This window comes from Gossypium raimondii, unplaced genomic scaffold (assembly GCF_025698545.1).
Source record: "Gossypium raimondii isolate GPD5lz unplaced genomic scaffold, ASM2569854v1 Contig00056, whole genome shotgun sequence".
Lineage (NCBI taxonomy): Eukaryota > Viridiplantae > Streptophyta > Magnoliopsida > Malvales > Malvaceae > Gossypium > Gossypium raimondii.
The window spans coordinates 93994-117485 of record NW_026291215.1 but is presented as its reverse complement, the minus strand read 5'-3'; the positions used below and the strand labels follow the sequence as shown (position 1 = coordinate 117485).

General features: G+C 33.9%; 2 protein-coding genes and 1 pseudogene across 2 annotated transcripts; all 3 read left to right on the top strand.

The window, feature by feature from the left end:
• Positions 1-341: 341 nt before the first annotated feature.
• LOC128036831 (2-oxoglutarate-dependent dioxygenase 19-like) lies at positions 342-3146 on the top strand (annotated as a pseudogene).
• Positions 3147-6559: 3413 nt separating this feature from the next.
• On the top strand, positions 6560-9371 carry LOC105782412 (2-oxoglutarate-dependent dioxygenase 19). The gene is given in 6 exon segments (XM_012607134.2): positions 6560-6920; positions 6923-7059; positions 7140-7353; positions 7356-7374; positions 8502-8829; positions 8972-9371. Coding segments are annotated over 6 exon segments (1296 nt in total). The 5' UTR covers positions 6560-6574; the 3' UTR covers positions 9224-9371.
• Positions 9372-11310: 1939 nt separating this feature from the next.
• LOC105781943 (protein PELPK1) lies at positions 11311-11664 on the top strand. Its single transcript, XM_012606461.2, has one exon. It carries the CDS (start codon positions 11311-11313, stop codon positions 11662-11664), a length of 354 nt encoding a protein of 117 aa, XP_012461915.1.
• Positions 11665-23492: the final 11828 nt, after the last annotated feature.

Sequence of the window (23492 nt, the reverse complement as noted above, 5' to 3'; positions counted from 1 at the left end):
TATATTTTCTCAAAATTTCCCTCACTTATGATTTTTAAAAGAATGGTGATACAAATGCTTAGCAATACATTTAAATAGTCATCTGAAAAAGTCGATATTCAAGATTGAATACATAGAATATGAGATATTACGTGATGTTTTCACGATGAGAAGTAAATACGCATTGTACTCTTTTTTTTCTTTAACCAATATTTTGTCCCATTAAGTTTTCTTGATAAAATTTATAATGAAACAACATATTATGTGTATTATAAATATGTAACTTTTTCCTTTATTAGGAATTACTAACAAACTTTAAACGAAATTAAATGAATTGAAAATATTTGAATGGAATGGAATTGAGATGATTAGCATTGATGAGATGGATGATCCAATTTGAGAAACAATGTTTTAATACGACAAGTAAAGTACTGAAATGGACAAATTGCTGTTATGGCAGCCACCCACAGACATCCATTATTAACAACACATCAACACACCATGCATTTCCACTTCACCCTCGCCGACAAAGAGCCGTGTCTCAGCCTCTCTCCGTCGCCTTCGTCAGTCTCCCCATGGCCACCACTGCTCCGACCGGTTCTCCACTGTCACAACCATCTCTTACTCACCCACCACCACCACGGAAGCTAACAACCGTTAAAGCACTATCTGAATCGCCCGGACTTTCTTCCATCCCTTCCATTTACACCTTCCCAAAACAAACCTACCACGAACCAGTTTCAGACACGAAAGAACCAATCCCCACCATCGATTTCTCCCTCCTCACCTCTAGTCATCCCGGTCAAAGGTCTAAAACCATCCGAGAACTCGGAAAAGCCTGCCGGAACTGGGGCTTCTTCATGGTATATATATGTTTCTTCTTCCATCGATGTTAGCTTTATTGATCATTTGTTTTTGGTATTTGATTTGGGGATATTCTCAGGTGACCAACCATGGGGTGCCAGAGAGGATGATGAAGGCAATCATCGAGGTTTGCCGGGAATTTTTCGAGCTACCGGAGGAAGAGAAGCGAGGAATTGGTGGGAAACATGTGTTGGATCCGATTAGATTCGGAACCAGTTTCAATGAATCAGTGGATGAAATTTTGTGTTGGAGAGATTATGTGAAGATATTTCAGCACCCTGAGTTTCACTCACCCAAAAAGCCTCCTTCCTTCAGGTTTGTTGTTGTTCAAATTTATCTTCCGTCATGCATTAAGAAAGTGTATTCACAAACTTTTTTCTCAAGCTCTCAAAAATCCCGTTAACGGTAAACTAGAAAACTTGAACCGAAATTGAAGGGCATATAATAATTATAAGATAGCCGAACCGCTATTAGTTGCGAACTTTCCTTTACTATTATTTAGTTACACTAATTTAGTTGAATACTTAAGATTGTTAAAAGAATTCATTTCATCACTTTTAATTTGGACCTATCAATAACTTTTTAAAAATAGAGGGATAAAATGTGTCAAACTAAAGTGTGGAAAATAAATTTTAGCATAGTAATAAAGGGACTAAAACAAGAAGTAGACCCATTCAAAATATTGCACTCCTTCTCTTAATTGTTATTTGGAGTTGGGTGTAAGAAGAGGTCATCATGGCCAAGTCGTAACAAATTTTTTTGGTTTATTTTATCCATATAAAAATAAATTTAAAAAATATAATAAATCATACACAAAAAAAACATTAAAATAAGCATATCCCAACAAATTAAAAATAAATAAATAAAATCTTTTTACTTAAATAACACCAAAATAGGTACAACTTAACAAACAAATGTCTCTAAAATAGTAGCAAAATTAACAATAAAACAATATTTATACATATTCAAACAATAACAACAAAATGATAACAATAGAATAGTGAAATGATAGCAAAATAGTGAAAAACGACAACAATTTTTTTTTCAAATTGAAGCTAGGCGATCTGGTTAATGCCAAAAAGTTTACCCGATACCCAATTTATTATCTAAATGGGCCTTTTTTTTTTTGCTCGAATTTATATTTTGCCCAAACTTTCCTATTTTTCGACGGGCTTCAATTCATAAACAGTGTAAGGAGACATTAACAAAATCCTAATTCATTAAAAAGAAATAGAATCAAGCTAACATAATATTTGACATTTGTTGGGACCTCTCCAATTCGGTAAGAGTGTCGGGTAAGTGGATGTATCCTATATCAATATATTCAATATTTTTGAAAACAACTCTTTATAAAGTTAAAACTACATTATCTTATTCTCATTTTCGAATATGCGTACGTAACATAGATTACAACAGCATTTGCCTAAATTTTTCAGAGAAATTGCATTGAATACAGCAAAAGAGTCCGGCTAGTAGCCAGAGAAATAATAAGAGGAATATCTGAAAGTCTGGGGCTAGAAAAGGACTACATTGATGAAACCCTAAACCTTGAGAATGGCCTGCAACTGATTGCAGCGAACTTGTATCCGCCATGTCCACGGCCGGAGCTGGCAATGGGGTTGCCTCCACATTCGGACCATGGTCTTTGACCCTCTTAATCCAAAACCAAATAGGGGACTTCAAGTACAACACAAAGGCAAATGGGTGAATATAGACCCTATCCCCAATTCATTTCTTGCCAACATTGGCGACCATATTGAGGTACAACTCCAAATTCCCTCGCACTTTTTATCCCCATCTTGTTTTGTTTTGGTTGATAGTATTCACATTTACTTCATATATGGTAGCCATATCATGCATAGTTTATCCAAGCTTAATTTGACACGGTTTATTTTGATGCAAGATTTTGAGCAACGGAAAGTACAAAAGTGTCCTCCATCGAGCTGTGGTGAACAACAGAGATGTAAGGATATCCATAGCAGTGCCCCACGGACCAGCATTGGATGCCATTGTTAGCCCAGCTTCAAAGTTGGTGGAAAATTTGGGGAATCCACCAGCATATGGAGCTATGAAATATAAGGAATATTTGGAGCTTCAACAAGGTACCATGCTCAATGGGAAATCTTGCTTGGAACGTATACGAAACGGAGATTGAGTTGATTTAATTTAAGTGGTTGACTTCATTTTATGAGGAACCAACCGCAAAAACTGTATTTCATTTCACCACTTCTAGACTCCAATGTCCATAGGAAGATGAGCTACTATAACGTTTAATAATCACCAAGTTTCCTCCTTTTCAACCATTTATGATCTGCTCCAAGGCCTACGTAATCCCTAACACTATGCTTTCTATTCCTCACTCATAACTAGCTATTAAGATAAAAGAAAACTTTTGTTTCGCACCATTCTTTCTCTTATGTTAGTTTATTGACAAAAAGAAATTAATTATGATACAACATTTTAGCTTACTAATTTTTAATTTGAAATTAGTTAAACATTATTCAAAGAACTTTCTTGATAGCTTATTGACAATTTTTATAAGAGTGGATTCACTGAGATCAATGGTGAGATTAATTTTGGTGAGACTAAAATAACAATGATAATAATATTAGTTACAGTAGCCATGCGACAAAAGTCTATATTGTAATATGTGAATTCAAATGTAATAATAACAATGATATTGAAATAAAAATGACTATTAAAGATATTAAATTGAAACATATATGTAATAAATTAAATAAAAAATACAAATTAGAGCTGGGGACAAAAAAACCCACATATAAAATGCTAAAATTTGGGCCCGACTAATTCACCCATATTAATTTTTTTATATTACATTATTTTGTACATAATTTTAAATATATATAATACATCAAAATACTAAAAATATTAAAATAAATATTTCGAACAAATTGAAAATAAATTTTAAAAATATGTATACTTGAATAATACTAAGATAGATGCAACTTAATAAGAAAATGTCTCTAAAATAATAACAAAATTAACAATAAAATAAGTTGTATACAATATCCAAATAATAACAATAAAATAGTAGCAAAATAAGGAGAAAACAACAAAAAATATCATTAAAGTAACAAAATAAATAGCAGATTTTTTCCCTCATTTAGTGAATTCGACCGGCCGGACTCGTGCAAAAGGTCTTACCCAAGGCCCAATTTTCGGCGAACTTTCAGGTCAGTCCGGTAGCCCGGCCATGAGCAGGTTTACTTAGTATTAACTTATTCTCACCTTACGCAGACAAAATCACTGCCACCTCAATTGGTAATTCCAACTTCCAATTGCTTCTTGCTTGTAGGCAGCCTAATGCAACATGGCAGGTTTAACTTGGAGGCAGACTTGTTAATTTAAACTTTAACTTGAAAATTTTATTTGATTAACTCGAATTTAAACTCAATTTAATCTAATTTGATTATAAAAAGTCAACAATTTGACAAAAATTGATTCAAACTTGAAATAACTGGAACCTTAAATGACTTGAATAAATAACTCTAAATGATTTGAATCTAAGATAACCTACTTAAAAACTTAATTTCTAAGACCGAATGACCAAAAGACTAAATTGGCTTTAACATGAAATGATGTGAAAATTTTAAAATTGAATTCATCTTGTCCATATCAATCCAATTTAAATCTAACTCAACTCATTCAATTTACAAGTATAGTTGAGGGTGTATACATAGTTTCTTTATATAATCAATTCAATAATAGTAATAATATTGTTGAAAAAATATTTATGAATCCCAAAAAAATTAATTTTTATAAACTGTAAAAGGTATAGAGAATACTCTAATTCTAATTGTAAATAAATATATATATAAAATCAACTTTGAAAGTTATCGTCTCATGCCAATCGTGCTTGGGAAACTTTGCTCACTTAGAGGTTAGTCGAATAATACTATTTGACATATTCTTAATTTAATTAAGAGGCTGACTTCATTACATGAGGTAGCTTCCATGCCAACCACAACTACTGCATTTCACCTATTTTAAACTCCAAAATCCCATGAGAAGATGACCTACCAATACCTTCAATATTGACCAAGTTTTCTCCATTCCAAACATACATGATCAAATATTACCAACTCCAGTGGCCTATTCCCACTGCTCCAAGGCCTTTATAAACCCCAACACCATGCTTTCTCTTCCTCACTCAAAATCTTTCTTTCATCAGCTTATAATTAGTTTCAAAATCTCTGGACAAAATGGGTTGTTTCAATTGCTTTGCTTTGGGATTCTTCGTGGCTCTGTCGCTTGCAAGCATTGATGTCGGGGTTGCAGCTCGTCACCTTCAGCAATATATCCTATTAGTGTTGTCTGTAGCTTGCAGATGTGTGAGCATTGTGCGAGTGGACGTGCAATGAATCTGGGGCAGTTTGGGAGGTGCTGCCGAGCGTGGGCGTGCAACCTTTGGAGGTTCTTCTGACGTGGGGTGGCTCTTGCTAACTTCTGCTTAGGGTTAGGCTAGGGTTAGCACACTTGGGCCTTATTGGGCCAAATGCAATTGGGTCAGGATTGGCCCAAGTTTTATTAGATTTGATTGGTTAATTTGGGCCCCGGGTTAAAATTGGCTATTACAATGGTCATATAGTAAAGGCGGGTGCTCTAGAAGAGACCTAAGATATAATTAAAATTCTAGAAGAGATTCAGGTACCTAAAACTGAAGGTTAAAGCAGTGAAAATAAAGAAATCTCGATAAGTTATGTCAATTTGAGAAAATGTGGAACCGATAATAAAAGTGGTCGACAATGATTTTGCATGTAATATTATTTTTGAAATAATGAAATAAAAAGATAATATTGAATAAATCTATTGAGAAATATAGATATGAAATATATTGTTCAAAATAGAAAGACGCAACTCAAGTACAATTAAATTCATGGAGTATTTGGACTAGTAGTCCAAATATCTAAAATATAAAGTCGTTGAGGTGCAAATGAAATAGTTTTGCATAAGCGGAATAAAATATGAAGCTTTTAAGCTAAATCGCCATTGATTATGAAAAGATATAATATTTTTTGTGGTGGATGCAAAACCTTTAGATATATTATTAAATTGACAATTCATAAAAGATTTAACTTGCGTCTAATAGTGGTTGTTACAACCTTTTATGAATCACTATATAGTAAATTTATATTGAAATCATTGAAGGATTTAGAATGCTAGAAGCATATTGAAATTATCGAGAAATTGTCCATTTATATGAATTGAAATAATTTGAACATATGTGGTAAATTTGATTGAGTGAATAGTAGTTGAAGGAGGATTATAAAATGATCCAAAATACCTATTTATATTTTATAAAAGAATCATGATTAAAATTTGTTATGATTATTGTTGAAACTCCTAAAAGATCAAAATATATTTTCTCAAAATTTCCCTCACTTATGATTTTTAAAAGAATGGTGATACAAATGCTTAGCAATACATTTAAATAGTCATCTGAAAAGTGATATTCAAGATTGAATACATAGAATATGAGATATTACGTGATGTTTTCACGATGAGAAGTAAATACGCATTGTACTCTTTTTTTCTTTAACCAATATTTTGTCCCATTAAGTTTTCTTGATAAAATTTATAATGAAACAACATATTATGTGTATTATAAATATGTAACTTTTTCCTTTATTAGGAATTACTAACAAACTTTAAACGAAATTAAATGAATTGAAAATATTTGAATGGAATGGAATTGAGATGATTAGCATTGATGAGATGGATGATCCAATTTGAGAAACAATGTTTTAATACGACAAGTAAAGTACTGAAATGGACAAATTGCTGTTATGGCAGCCACCCACAGACATCCATTATTAACAACACATCAACACACCATGCATTTCCACTTCACCCTCGCCGACAAAGAGCCGTGTCTCAGCCTCTCTCCGTCGCCTTCGTCAGTCTCCCCATGGCCACCACTGCTCCGACCGGTTCTCCACTGTCACAACCATCTCTTACTCACCCACCACCACCACGGAAGCTAACAACCGTTAAAGCACTATCTGAATCGCCCGGACTTTCTTCCATCCCTTCCATTTACACTTCCCAAAACAAACCTACCACGAACCAGTTTCAGACACGAAAGAACCAATCCCCACCATCGATTTCTCCCTCCTCACCTCTAGTCATCCCGGTCAAAGGTCTAAAACCATCCGAGAACTCGGAAAAGCCTGCCGGAACTGGGGCTTCTTCATGGTATATATATGTTTCTTCTTCCATCGATGTTAGCTTTATTGATCATTTGTTTTTGGTATTTGATTTGGGGATATTCTCAGGTGACCAACCATGGGGTGCCAGAGAGGATGATGAAGGCAATCATCGAGGTTTGCCGGGAATTTTTCGAGCTACCGGAGGAAGAGAAGCGAGGAATTGGTGGGAAACATGTGTTGGATCCGATTAGATTCGGAACCAGTTTCAATGAATCAGTGGATGAAATTTTGTGTTGGAGAGATTATGTGAAGATATTTCAGCACCCTGAGTTTCACTCACCCAAAAGCCTCCTTCCTTCAGGTTTGTTGTTGTTCAAATTTATCTTCCGTCATGCATTAAGAAAGTGTATTCACAAACTTTTTCTCAAGCTCTCAAAAATCCCGTTAACGGTAAACTAGAAAACTTGAACCGAAATTGAAGGGCATATAATAATTATAAGATAGCCGAACCGCTATTAGTTGCGAACTTTCCTTTACTATTATTTAGTTACACTAATTTAGTTGAATACTTAAGATTGTTAAAAGAATTCATTTCATCACTTTTAATTTGGACCTATCAATAACTTTTTAAAAATAGAGGATAAAATGTGTCAAACTAAAGTGTGGAAAATAAATTTTAGCATAGTAATAAAGGGACTAAAACAAAAGTAGACCCATTCAAAATATTGCACTCCTTCTCTTAATTGTTATTTGGAGTTGGGTGTAAGAAGAGGTCATCATGGCCAAGTCGTAACAAATTTTTTGGTTTATTTTATCCATATAAAATAAATTTAAAAATATAATAAATCATACACAAAAAACATTAAAATAAGCATATCCCAACAAATTAAAAATAAATAAATAAAATCTTTTTACTTAAATAACACCAAAATAGGTACAACTTAACAAACAAATGTCTCTAAAATAGTAGCAAAATTAACAATAAAACAATATTTATACATATTCAAACAATAACAACAAAATGATAACAATAGAATAGTGAAATGATAGCAAAATAGTGAAAAAACGACAACAATTTTTTTTTTCAAATTGAAGCTAGGCCGATCTGGGTTAATGCCAAAAAAGTTTACCTGATACCCAATTTATTATCTAAATGGGCCTTTTTTTTTTTTGCTCAGAATTTATATTTTTGCCCAAACTTTCCTATTTTTCAGACGGGCTTTCGACTCATAAACAGTGTAAGGAGACATTAACAAAATCCTAATTCATTAAAAAAGAAATAGAATCAAGCTAACATAATATTTGACATTTGTTGGGACCTCTCCAATTCGGTAAGAGTGTCGGGTAAGTGGATGTATCCTATATCAATATATTCGAATATTTTTGAAAAACAACTCTTTTATAAAGTTAAAACTACATTATCTTATTCTCATTTTCGAATATGCGTACGTAACATAGATTACAACAGCATTTGCCTAAATTTTTCAGAGAAATTGCATTGGAATACAGCAAAAGAGTCCGGCTAGTAGCCAGAGAAATAATAAGAGGAATATCTGAAAGTCTGGGGCTAGAAAAGGACTACATTGATGAAACCCTAAACCTTGAGAATGGCCTGCAACTGATTGCAGCGAACTTGTATCCGCCATGTCCACGGCCGGAGCTGGCAATGGGGTTGCCTCCACATTCGGACCATGGTCTTTTGACCCTCTTAATCCAAAACCAAATAGGGGGACTTCAAGTACAACACAAAGGCAAATGGGTGAATATAGACCCTATCCCCAATTCATTTCTTGCCAACATTGGCGACCATATTGAGGTACAACTCCAAATTCCCTCGCACTTTTTATCCCCATCTTGTTTTGTTTTGGTTGATAGTATTCACATTTACTTCATATATGGTAGCCATATCATGCATAGTTTATCCAAGCTTAATTTGACACGGTTTATTTTGATGCAAGATTTTGAGCAACGGAAAGTACAAAAGTGTCCTCCATCGAGCTGTGGTGAACAACAGAGATGTAAGGATATCCATAGCAGTGCCCCACGGACCAGCATTGGATGCCATTGTTAGCCCAGCTTCAAAGTTGGTGGAAAATTTGGGGAATCCACCAGCATATGGAGCTATGAAATATAAGGAATATTTGGAGCTTCAACAAGGTACCATGCTCAATGGGAAATCTTGCTTGGAACGTATACGAAACGGAGATTGAGTTGATTTAATTTAAGTGGTTGACTTCATTTTATGAGGAACCAACCGCAAAAACTGTATTTCATTTCACCACTTCTAGACTCCAATGTCCATAGGAAGATGAGCTACTATAACGTTTAATAATCACCAAGTTTCCTCCTTTTCAACCATTTATGATCTGCTCCAAGGCCTACGTAATCCCTAACACTATGCTTTCTATTCCTCACTCATAACTAGCTATTAAGATAAAAGAAAACTTTTGTTTCGCACCATTCTTTCTCTTATGTTAGTTTATTGACAAAAAAGAAATTAATTATGATACAACATTTTAGCTTACTAATTTTTAATTTGAAATTAGTTAAACATTATTCAAAGAACTTTCTTGATAGCTTATTGACAATTTTTATAAGAGTGGATTCACTGAGATCAATGGTGAGATTAATTTTGGTGAGACTAAAAATAACAATGATAATAATATTAGTTACAGTAGCCATGCGACAAAAGTCTATATTGTAATATGTGAATTCAAATGTAATAATAACAATGATATTGAAATAAAAAATGACTATTAAAGATATTAAATTGAAACATATATGTAATAAATTAAATAAAAAAATACAAATTAGAGCTGGGGACAAAAAAAAAACCCACATATAAAAATGCTAAAATTTGGGCCCGACTCGACCCGCCCATATTAATTTTTTTATATTACATTATTTTGTACATAATTTTTAAATATATATAATACATCAAAATACTAAAAATATTAAAATAAATATTTCGGAACAAATTGAAAATAAATTTTAAAAAATATGTATACTTGAATAATACTAAGATAGATGCAACTTAATAAGAAAATGTCTCTAAAATAATAACAAAATTAACAATAAAATAAGTTGTATACAATATCCAAATAATAACAATAAAATAGTAGCAAAATAAGGAGAAAACAACAAAAAAATATCATTAAAGTAACAAAATAAATAGCAGATTTTTTTCCCTCATTTAGTGAATTCGGACCGGGCCGGACTCAGGCAAAAAGGTCTTACCCAAGGCCCGAATTTTCGGGCGAACTTTCAGGTCAGTCCGGTAGCCCGGCCATGAGCAGGTTTACTTAGTATTAACTTATTCTCACCTTACGCAGACAAAATCACTGCCACCTCAATTGGTAATTCCAACTTCCAATTGCTTCTTGCTTGTAGGCAGCCTAATGCAACATGGCAGGTTTAACTTGGAGGCAGACTTGTTAATTTAAACTTTAACTTGAAAATTTTATTTGATTAACTCGAATTTAAACTCAATTTAATCTAATTTGATTATAAAAGTCAACAATTTGACAAAATTGATTCAAACTTGAAATAACTGGAACCTTAAATGACTTGAATAAATAACTCTAAATGATTTGAATCTAAGATAACCTACTTAAAAACTTAATTTCTAAGACCGAATGACCAAAAGACGAAATTGGCTTTAACATGAAATGATGTGAAAATTTTAAAATTGAATTCATCTTGTCCATATCAATCCAATTTAAATCTAACTCAACTCATTCAATTTACAAGTATAGTTGAGGGTGTATACATAGTTTCTTTATATAATCAATTGAATAATAGTAATAATATTGTTGAAAAAAATATTTATGAATCCCAAAAAAAATTAATTTTTATAAACTGTAAAAGGTATAGAGAATACTCTAATTCTAATTGTAAATAAATATATATATAAAATCAACTTTGAAAGTTATCGTCTCATGCCAATCGTGCTTGGGAAACTTTGCTCACTTAGAGGTTAGTCGAATAATACTATTTGACATATTCTTAATTTAATTAAGAGGCTGACTTCATTACATGAGGTAGCTTCCATGCCAACCACAACTACTGCATTTCACCTATTTTAAACTCCAAAATCCCATGAGAAGATGACCTACCAATACCTTCAATATTGACCAAGTTTTCTCCATTCCAAACATACATGATCAAATATTACCAACTCCAGTGGCCTATTCCCACTGCTCCAAGGCCTTTATAAACCCCAACACCATGCTTTCTCTTCCTCACTCAAAATCTTTCTTTCATCAGCTTATAATTAGTTTCAAAATCTCTGGACAAAATGGGTTGTTTCAATTGCTTTGCTTTGGGATTCTTCGTGGCTCTGTCGCTTGCAAGCATTGATGTCGGGGTTGCAGCTCGTCACCTTCAGCAACTGCCTCCAATGCCAACATTGCCTACAACCACACTCCCACCATTCCCATCTATCCCTAATCTCCCACAGCCATCCATACCATCTTTCCCAAGGCCTGGGGCGCTTCCTCCACTTCCTACCATGCCCGCTTTGCCCACACTGCCTAGTGTACCAAGGGCCACATTGCCCCATCTACCAAGCATGCCTTCGATTCCCACAATCCCAACTACAATTCCCTCTATTCCATTCTTCTCTCCACCACCTTCTCCTTCTAGTCCTTAAAAATCCCTTTCGCCAGGTGATGGGTGGCAATTCCAATCCAGAGTCTTATTTTTTTGTCCACGACTTATATTGCTTTGTATAAATGGGAGTTTCGCCAATTCCCATGATTTTCTGTACTTTGATAGTTATTTTGCTTATTATTGGATTATATACTTATTTTTTTATATATATAATGTTTTCATTAACTAATTAATTACTGAATCCATTTTTAACACACGAGTTTATGAAACTAAGATAAGAATGAAACAATAAATATAGACAAAATAAATTAATTATGATGCAACGGTGAATCAAATCTAAATTATTCTTTGAGAAAGTAAACACTTGACTAATAAACTACAATTTGAGGTTAAACTAACTCAAATTATCTCGAAGGTAAACTAACCTAAATTATTCTTAAAGAAAATAAACACCTGGCCAATAAACTAGACACATCCATGGGTTTGGGCCCTTGACCTTAACAACCTGCCAAAATATGGGAGGATTCGGGTAAAAATATAGGCCCGAAATATGGGCTTGGGCAAAAAAATTAGGCCCGTTTAAAAAACGGGCCGGGCCTCGGGCACCACTTTTTTGGCCCGGGCCCGAATATAATAAATATATATTTTATTTTTATTTTTAAATTTTAAAATACTTTTAAAATAAATTTTTTTATTTTTTTATTTTTAAAATAATTTTTAATGTTTATTTTAAAAATGGGCCAGGCCGGGCCGGGCTCGGGCTTATGATATTTTTCTCGGGCCGAGCCTGGGCAAAATTTCAGGCCCATATTTCGGGCCGGGCTGGGCTCAGGCCTAGGTGGCAGGCCGAAGATTTTTTTCGGGCCCGGCCCGAACCCGGCCTAGCCCATGGACAGGTCTACAATAAACTACAATTTGAGGTTAAACTAATTTACATTTTTCAATGTTAAAGAGGATGAGTTTTTTATTAGATTTGAACCTTGATGCTTACTGGAGCTTTGTCACTAGGCAATAGTTTATTGACAATTTTTGTAAGAGTGGGTCCGTCTAGATCAACAGTGAAGTTGGTTTCACTAAGACTAAAAATAATAGTGTTAATGAGATTAGTTATTATAGTAGTGAAATTAAAATCAACCTTATAGTATATATTTAAATTCAAGCGCAACACTACTAGTGAGATCAAAATCGAAAATCACTATTAAGGATGTTAAATTAAAATATATATATATGAAAATAAATAAATAAAAAAATTATATTTGTGTTAAACTATAATTAAACATTAAATTTATAAAAATACTTATATTATATTTAAATTAACTAATATATGAAAATATATTATATTAAATCATAATGAAAATCATTACATTATAAATAAATTGTCATATACCAACGCATACTGTACAAGCCCAATTTAACCCGGGCCACCAAACTAGACCTAACCCATCAGACCCAAATAAATCAAACCCACCCCAAACTAAACCTAACCCAAACAGACCCAAAAACAAATCCAATCTAGAACAAGCCAAAAATTCAAACAGCCCAAACCCAAATCTAAACCTAACCCAACATCCCAGCCCAACAAACCAAAGTCAAACTAGGGTTTCAGAAAAGCTGAAACCCTAGCTTTCTTGGTCGTCGCATGTCTGCCACCGCCACTGCTGTGCGGCACCTGCCACCACCTGCTTCACCCACTTGCACCTGCGAAAGAAGAAACGACAACATAAAAAAATAAAAAAAAACTCTATAAAAATGGTTATATAAGCTAAGAAAGTGATTAAATGCTAAAGTTACATATTTTATGTAATTAAATTGGTTAATTTATGAGAATTCACCACTAATTTTACCATATTTATTGAATTTTGTGCAGGAATGCAATTTGGGGCTAAATAGAAGAAAAAGGAAACAATTGGGCTAGATTGAAGAAAGAAGCAAAGAAGGAGGGCCAAAGCAGAATTTTTCCAAGAATATTAGCTGAAATGGTTGACTTAGTGGGAGATTATTTTGGGATATTTTTTATATTATGGAAAATTTTCCTTGATTTTCTATACTAGTTTGCCCTTAATTTAGCAAGGCCACTAGTATAAATAGAGGCTACATTTGTTCATTTTAATGATCAATTCATAAATCAAGCTTTCAATTAAGTCTTTCATTAAGTGTTTTTTTTTCTTTCTTCAAGTATTTTTCATCTAGTTCTTTTATCAAGTTTTTAATTACCAAGTTTTTTTAATCAAGTTTTGCAGCAAGTTTTTTTTATAGTTTTTTATCAAGTCTTTTCATAAAATTTTCCATCAAGTTTTTAATCATTTCGTTTTTAAATTAAGCTTTTATCTCTTGCAATTCAATCTTTTCTTTCTTTTTTTTTGTCAGCAATTAATTTCCAACCTTGCGTCACCTTCACCACTCACTTTCATTTTTTTCATTTATTCAATCTTATTTAATTATTCAAATACCAACATGCCCCAAACCTTAGCCAACTAAACCCATTTTCAGCTTTAGGCCGAAATTAGCCTCGTCAAAACTCGTGAGTTACGAACCCGAGCAATTTAACTCATAAAGTTCCAGTACTTATTACTTCTCCGGATTAAGAGTATGATTTTGTCAACTCACAAAGTCAGATCAACATTAAGTCAAAAAAGATGTCGTTTGATTTAGTGTGGTTAGACGTACAGTTGGAATTCTGAAAGGAACGTTTCTAATTGGTTTTCTGTGAACACATTCGCGTGCCAAGTGGAGATTGCTGTTTGGTTCCGTCAAGGGAAGTAGTAACCGGATTTAAATGTCCCACGCGGTTGAGGGCATTGGTTCGTTTGTGCTATTCTAGAACATAAAGTCTGGGAGTTCTAAATCACGAACGTTTCGTGGTTGTTCGATCGGTAAGGGTTAGTTATTGGACGTTCCATAACTAATTTACACAAGGAAGAGTTGGTGTCCGAGGCGTCCTTGGTAGCTATAACTATCTTATTGGAAAATAGGAGTTCATCAAATTTCGAGGATCGGTTCAAAGACGAGGAAAATTCGTGCCTAAAGCTGAGCTTATTCTAATTAATTTTTCTTAATATTTGTTTCACTGTTTTTATTATCATGTTTTCAACTTTTACTTTTTATGTCATTTTTTTGTTTATTTCAGGTCATCAAATTTTATCCCCCCGAATTTCTTGGGCACGACAGCTGCCTCGATATAAATCTGGTCAAGAGAAACAATTCTGATAAACCGGTCTACGAGGATCAACTCTATCCTATCTTGCATAATTTGTAAATTAAGGCGTAGGTTTATATTGGTGGATTCGACACCCATCAGTTTTGGCGCCGTTGCCGGGGACTGGCAACACTTACAATTGTTTAGATTATCTTCATGACCAGATCTTCATCCGGAGATCTCAAATACGACCCAGAGATCGAAAAATCAGCACGAGCACAACGTGAAGAGATGGAAGTTCTTAAAAGTGTAGAAGCAATTCAACGTGGAAATCAAGTCGAAGTGGTTGAACCAGAGACCGAGCCACTTCCTGAAACAAAAGAAGTAGAAGACAACCTCGGTGAACCAAAAAGGATGGCAAACCGAACCATTCGTCAACTAGTCGCTGCTCCCAACGAGCAAACACCGTTATGCATCAACTATCCAACTGGAGAAACCCTATTCGAGTTGAAGTCAGACCTGATCCACATTTTGCCCACTTTTCGAGGCTTGAAGAATGAAAATCCACACACGCACTTGAGAGAATTCCACATGGTCTTCTCAAGCATGAAACCTCAGGGAGTAACCGAAGATGAAATTAAACTTCGGGCCTTTCCTTTTTCTTTAGTTGATACAACAAGAGAATGGTTATTTTACTTACCCCTGGTTCTATTACAACGTGGGATGACTTATCTCGTGTTTCTCTTGACAGATTTTTCCCAGCATCGCGAGCAGCTGAACTTAGGAGAGACATAGTGGGAATTCGACAAATGGAGAGTGAATCGCTCTACGACTATTGAGAGCGATACAAGAAACTGTGTGCAAGTTGTCCTCAACACGGTTTGACCGAGCAATCACTTCTTTAGTATTTCTATGAGGGTTTGCTCCCTATGGAAATGAAAATGATTGACGCAGCTAGTGGAGGGGCGCTTGTCAATATGACTCCTCAAAGGGGAAGAGAATTGATATCCACCATGGCAGCAAATTCTCAACAGTATCGGCCAAATTCAGAACCCACAAGACGGGTTAATGGGGTAAAGGTTTCATCCTTAGAAGATAAATTGGATAAGCTCACTAATATTGTTCAAACTATGCTTACAGAAAAGAAGAATCTGACCCAGCTGTGTGGAATTTGTACTACATCTGAACATCTGACGGATTTGTGCCCAATCCTTAACGAAAATTCAACGGCACATGTTGACAATGTAAGAAGTTTTCTGAGACCTCCGGAAAGACGCTATGATCCTTTCTCCAACACCTACAATCCCGGGTGGAAAGATCATCCCAACTTGAATTACGGAACTAATCCCCGATATAATCCGTCATACCAACCGAGACCTTTGCAACCACCGCAACTGCCACCCAAGCCAAGCACATCTCTAGAAGCTATTGTGGAAAGACTTGCCGTTGATGCTGTAAAATATCAACAGAGGACAGATGCATCAATACATGAGTTAACTAATCAAGTTAGTAAACTCTCGATGGCAGTTAATCGTTTAGAGTCTCAAGGTAAATTACCTTCCCAGATAAAGCCGAATCCTAGGCAGAATGTAAGTGCAATAACTCTTCGTAGCGGAAAAGTTTTGGAAACAGTTCCAGAAAAAAGTCATGGGCAAGACAATGAACGGGAAAAGTAGATCTCTGATCCAAAAGTCAGAATGGAATCAGAAATCCAGAAACCGTTGGATCTTTGAAATGATATACCGATCTCAAGCGGTGATTGGGTTAGCCCGGTTCATGTCGTGCCCAAGAAAACTGGCGTGACAGTGGTGAAAATTTTGTCAGGAGAGCTAGTTCTTACCCGAGTCCAGAATGGATGGAGGGTTTGTATCGATTACAGGAAGTTGAACGTAGCTACCCGGAAAGACCATTTTCCACTTCCCTTCATCGATCAAATGCTCGAGCGATTAGCTGGTAAGACTCATTATTGTTGTCTCGATGGATATTCAGGATTTTTCCAAATTTCGGTGGCGCCTGAGGATCAAGATAAAACAACTTTCACGTGCCCTTTCGGAACGTTTGCGTATAGACGAATGTCGTCTGGACTCTATAATGCTCCGACCACTTTCCAGAGATGCATGTCGAGCAAATTCTCCAATTATGTCAAGAAAATCATTGAAGTCTTCATGAATGACTTCACGGTGTACAGATCTTATAGACGATTCAAAAAGACTTCTTGAAGATCATGCAACCGCTTTGCAGTCTATTACAAAAGGATAAAGAATTTGAATAACACAGGTCGTCGAGCTAAACGACGTTAAACAAAGCGCTGTTGGGAGGCAACCCAAATTTTCTTTTCCTTTATGCAAATAAGATTTTTGGTAAAATGGAAAATGAAAATGCATGTCGAGGATTAGTTCTGTCTAAGGAAAGACTTGGTACTTAAGTATGTCCATTGTGACTCACCTCTCTTTCCTGGGAACTTACTTGGTGCATTTATCACGACTATTTTACCAAATCTCGTAATCTTAGTTTTTAATAATTTATTTCTTGAGTTTATAGCTTAGCTAATAAATTTGAAAAAAAAACATTTTAATTTTTCTATTATTATTATTTATTTTTACTATTTTATTTTATTTTCATTTTTATTTTTGCAGGAAACATTTCAAGAAAAAATTAAATTCCACATGTCAACCCACAAAATTCTTTTTATTTCAGCCAAGGCCCACTCTACCTACGAGACCACCCTCCACGACGTTGAAATACATGGGGAGTTTCTTTTTCTCTCTTTCTCCTACTTATCTTTACTTTTATTCTTTAAATTACATTGGGACAATGTAAAATAAGTAGGGGGAGGGAAATATAAATTGGTTCTAATTTGCTTATCTGTCATCGTTATTTTTGCATGTTTTCGGTAAAAGGTAAAATTTTTCTTTAATAAGTTGGGATGGTACACTTATGGTTTGACCTATTTAGCTATTTAGTTCTTTACACATACAACTTTTCAATAACCTAGACTTAGTGGGTAAGAAATTTTTGAATTATGAGTTTGCTTGACTGCTTTTATCTTTCAAAAAAAAAGGGAAGAAAAAATAATAATAATACTCCACTGATATGAATGTTAAGAGTGAAAATTGGGGCTGTACCCCGGACCGAGTAACCGGAATGTGGTGCTTGGGTTGTCATTACATCTCGCGTAAAAAGGTTTGTGTGACTGTCTAATTTCTTTGCACTCACTCCGCTAACAAGTTATCATGAGTAGGGCGAAATAACTAGCTTACAGACGTCTGAATTGAGTAACCGAAACATGGTGCTTGGGTTGTCATCATGTCTCGCGTCAAAAAATTCAAAAATGTCCTAAGTACAAAAATAATAAAATGAAAGGTAAGCGTATCAAGCTCTTATAAATTCTGAAATATATTTACTTACTTATTAGGCTAGGTTATTTGAGATGTTAATGTGCTAGGATTAAATTGTTGAATTGTGCAAACCATGAGGGTCAAGTCCTATTTTGGAGGAAATTTTTCCTTTTGCAGATAGATGCAAAATGCTCGAGGACTAGCATAAGCTAAGTAGGGGGGATTTGATTAAATGCTAAAGTTACATATTTTATGTAATTAAATTGGTTAATTTATGAGAATGCACCACTAATTTTGCCATATTTATTGAATTTTGTGCAGGAATGCAATTTGGGGCTAAATAGAAGAAAAAGGAAACAATTGGGCTAGATTGAAGAAAGAAGCAAAGAAGGAGGGCCAAAGCAGAATTTTTCCAAGAATAATTAGCTGAAATTGTTGACTTAGTGGGAGATTATTTTGGGATATTTTTTATATTATGGAAAATTTTCCTTGATTTTCTATACTAGTTGGCTCTTAATTTAGCAAGGCCACTAGTATAAATAGAGGCTACATTTGTTCATTTTAATGATCAATTCATAAATCAAGCTTTCAATTAAGTCTTTCATTAAGTGTTTTTTTTCTTTCTTCAAGTATTTTCATCTAGTTCTTTTATCAAGTTTTTAATTACCAAGTTTTTTTATCAAGTTTTGCAGCAAGTTTTTTAAAGGTTTTCATCAAGTCTTTTCATAAAATTTTCCATCAAGTTTTAATCATTTCATTTTAAATTAAGCTTTTATCTCTTGCAATTCAATCTTTTCTTTCTTTCTTTCTTTTTTGTCGACAATTAATTTCCAACCTTGCGTCACCTTCACCACTCACTTTCATTTTTTCATTTATTCAATCTTATTTAATTATTCAATACCAACATACCCCAAACCTTAGCCAACTAAACCCATTTTCAGCTTTAAATTGAAATTAGCCTCGTCAAAACCCGTGAGTTAGGAACCGAGCAATTTAACTCATAAAGTTCGATGCTTATTTCTTCAATTAAGAGTAGCCCAATTGTTTCTTTTTCTTCTATTTAGCCCCAAATTGCATTCCTACACAAAATTCAATAAATATGGCAAAATTAGTGGTGCATTCTCATAAATTAACCAATTTAATTACATAAAACATGTAACTTTAGCATTTAATCGAAAATTATTGTAACGGGAGTGTTTTCTTTTTTTTTTCAATGAAATAAAAAGGATTCAAGCAAAAGAAAAAAGAGATTCAAACATAAAAAAGTGAGTAGATCCCAAAAGCAAAGGTTTTTTTTATTATTATTTTGTTTTCGGATTCTTTTTTTATTTAGTCATTTTCTAATATATATATACAAATATATAGTAAACATAAAAATATATAAAAAGAAAAAGAAAAGAAAAACTTATCCTTGATTTCGACGGAAAAATGTGACTTTTGGCCTTTCGGCCGCCGTTGACGGTGGTGCCATCGCCGGCGACCGGCGGCCGACACGGTAGTAACTCGCCGGAGCCTTCGCCGGATTCTGGGCTAAGACAGGGGGGAGAGAGCATTTTTTTTTTGTTTTGAGAAGGAAAGGAATGAAATTTTTGTCAAAAATTTGAGCTTTATAGGCCCCCAAAACGACGTCGTTTAGCCCTTCAACCTGCGCATGCGACCCGACCCGCCAGAGGATCCGCGCGTTTTCAACTTTTGGACTATTTGCGCGCCCGACGCTTCCTTTTTTTATTTTGCAATCAAGTCTCTTCTAGTTTGTTTTTTTTTTAATTTGGCCTTGTAATTTCTTTCCGATTTCAATTCGGTCCACCTTGAGGCTGTGCATTTTGGGGGACCGGGATTATTCCCATTTGGTCCCTCATTGTTATTCGCGCGTTCAGATTGGTCTTTTTTCTTCTTATTTATTTCTGATTTGCCCCAAATTCTCATTTTAAATTTCAATTTAGTCCTTTTTGTTATTTTTGCTATTTTATAATTAAAATTAATTACTTTAACATCATTATTATTATTATTTCCCTTTTTTTTATTTACCTGTTATTTTATTAAATCAATTAGTTTCACATTATTATTCCTATTATATTTCTTTTCATATTTATTTATCTAAATATTTTAAATATATTTAGTGTATTGTATTGTTTTATTTATTTACATTTTTTCTTTTCCTTTCAAACTCTAAATTATTTATTATTCGTATTAGTATTATTATCATTATTATTATATTTCTACTTATATTTATTTATTTAAATTTTAAATATATTTGTCTTATTATATATTGATATTATTATTTGCTTATTTATATCTTTTTATTTCAAACTTTGTTATATACATATACATAGATTTTTTTATTTTTATAAATTTTTTATTTTCGTTATTGTTATTATTGTCTTATTTGATATTTATTTATGTGTTCATTATTATTTTGGAAAATGTTTTAGTCCTATTTGTTTATTTACTTATTATCTCATGTATAATTGATTTGTCCTTTTATTTATCTTATTTTTGTTGTTGTTGCTCGTATTATTTATGCTTACATCATCGTATTCATTTTATTTTGTTATGCATATTAACACCATGTTTCATTTCTACTATTTCGTGTTAGATTAATTTTATTCAATGCATAAATTATGATTTTTGAATAAGCAAAATCTCGTGTTTAGATTCGAGAAAGTCGTACCCTAACTTATGGGTTTTCGATTTTCGCAATAAATCTAAATACACGAATCTTTTCAAACTTAAGTTTTTAAACGATCTCGGGAATTAACAAAAGATCATGTCATAACTTACGGGGCATGATTCCTTTTCTAAATCCGAGATAGTTAAATATATTTTAAATAAGTAAATTTTTGGCATTTATTCGCGCATCGGGAATTCAAGACATTGTGTCCTAACTTACAGGATATAATTCTCTTTCTCGATTAACGTGAATATGCCCTTTTCTCGAAAATTTTCAACATTTCAATAAAGGATCGTATTTTAAATCTCTTCAAAATTTTCAATTTTCGACACTAAAGACACTAAATAATCAACTAGGTGCCAATTTTGGGCGTTACGAGGGTGCTAACCCTTCCTCGTATGTAACCGACTCCCGAACCCGCCTTTATGAATTTCGTGGTCCAAAATCGTTGTTTTAATAAAATCAAATTGTTTATTAAAAGCAACCACTTTTCAAGGTGACCAGATCACACCTCATCAAAAAAGATTGGTGGCGACTCCCGTGTTTGTTTTCATTTTCAAAATTAAAGTCGACCCCGTTTTCACAAAAAAAATAGTTTCGACGCATACTTTTATCGAAGATCTAATTCTGTAAGTATAAATAGGTTTATATAAATGTTTTCTTAAATCAGATTGATGATCGAACCGATTAGACCACCATTTCAGTCAATCTGACCGATTCAACCGGTCCGATTAAAAATTAAAAATAAAATTTTTTAAACTCCAATTCGATCACTTTTTTAACTAGTTCAATTATTTCATACCCATTCCCAATCTAATCGGTTCAAAGTCACTCTCTGGATTGATCTCTCGATCAATTCCCAGTCCAATCGACCAGTCTAGTTCAAACAACACTGGTCTATACCAACATTTTACTTATTTGTTAATATACGATGAGCCTATATTAGTACATTTTGTTAGTGTTGGTGTAAAAGTATCTGTAATGAAAAATTAAATTTAATAATTGAGTAAAATTTTTGGAAGAAACAATTTAACAATTTATTTTACTTTTGAGATATAAATTAAAAAATTAAATAAAATCAAGTATATATAAAATTAAATTTGATCTCGAGACGAAAAAAACTCTCTAATAAGTGTTTTTCAAAGTTTTAATATATTATCTTATTTGTTGTTTCGAACTAATATTATTTTGGTTTAAGGAGTTTTAACTTGTGTTTTCAATTACTACTACTTCAATTGGGAGTTCTAACTTTCATTTTTTTTTTTGCAATGGTAAGTTTAACAAGAAGCTAAACATGCCAATTTTGACTTTGATCCTATTTGATTTCACCATAAAAGGTTAACAATTTTAACTTCTTCAACTTAAATTTCAATTGGTTTGAATTTAAAATAATTTTGAAATAATTTAATTTTAAATAATCTAAATTTAAAATGATTAGAGCTCGAAATAAATAGAACAAGTAACATAGAATAACTTAAACTTGAAGTAACCATAACTCAAAACAATCTAGACCTATAATGACTTAACTAAAAAATTGAACCTCTCACTGAAATGACTTAAAGCGAACCAAACTTGAAATTGACCCAAACCCGAAACAACTTGAAAATTTTAAAATCTTAATTAACTTGATTTAAATTAACTTGATCTAAAACCAAATAAATATGCACAACTAAAAGGTGATCTAGAATGTCGGAAAAGTTAAATCATGTAATCATCTTTTAAAATGTTTGACATAGTTAAGTAAACGACCTATGTCGGGCTACATAACGAGCAATTGGTGAAACATTGGTAAGTGGAGGATTAATTTAATCACTAACTTAAGGCGCTAACTTATTAATTTAATTAAGAGGTTAACTTATTACATGAGGTCGCTTCCATGCCAACCACAACAACTGCATTTCACCAGTTTTAAACTCCAATATCCATTAGAAGATGACCTACCAAATATCTTTAATATTGACCAAGCTTTCTCCTTTCTCAACCATGTATGATCAAATATCACCAACTCCAGTGGCCTATTCCCACTGCTCCAAGACCCTATATAAACCCCTTACACCATGCTTTCTCTTCCTCACTCAAAAGTAGCTATTAAGATAAAAAGACTTTGTTTCATCCGCTAATGAAATGGCATCTTTCAATTGCTTTGCTTTGGCATTCTTCGTGGCTTTGTCGTTTTCAAGCATTGACGTTGGCCTAGCAGCTCGTCACCTTCAAAGAATCGCCTCCGATGCCAACATTGCCTACAACCACACTCCCACCATTCCCATCTATCCCTAATCTCCCACACCATCCATACCATCTTTCCCAAGGCCCGGCACTTCCTCCACTTCCTACCATGCAGGTTGCCCACATTGCCAAGTGTACCCAGGGCCACACTGCCTCCTCTGCCAAGCATACCCTCAATCCCCACAATCCAACCTACAATTCCCTCTATTCCTTTCCTTTCTCCACCACCTTCTCCTTCTACCCCTTAAAATGGGACTGTCCAGGAGACATAACAGGTAAAGCCGAACCTTTTCCAACAAATACCTTACCTGGGCCTTTGAAAGATCCAGTATCACCAATGGAGCTGGCTGAATTTGTTAAATGATGCGTGGCACCTGAATCCGGATACCAAGAATTATCAGCTACTGTTTCAGGAGTTGCTACATACGCCTGAGGTGGTGTTGGGGCTGTGCCAGAGGACAGCATGGGAACCTGTTGTGGAGGACTACCAACAAACG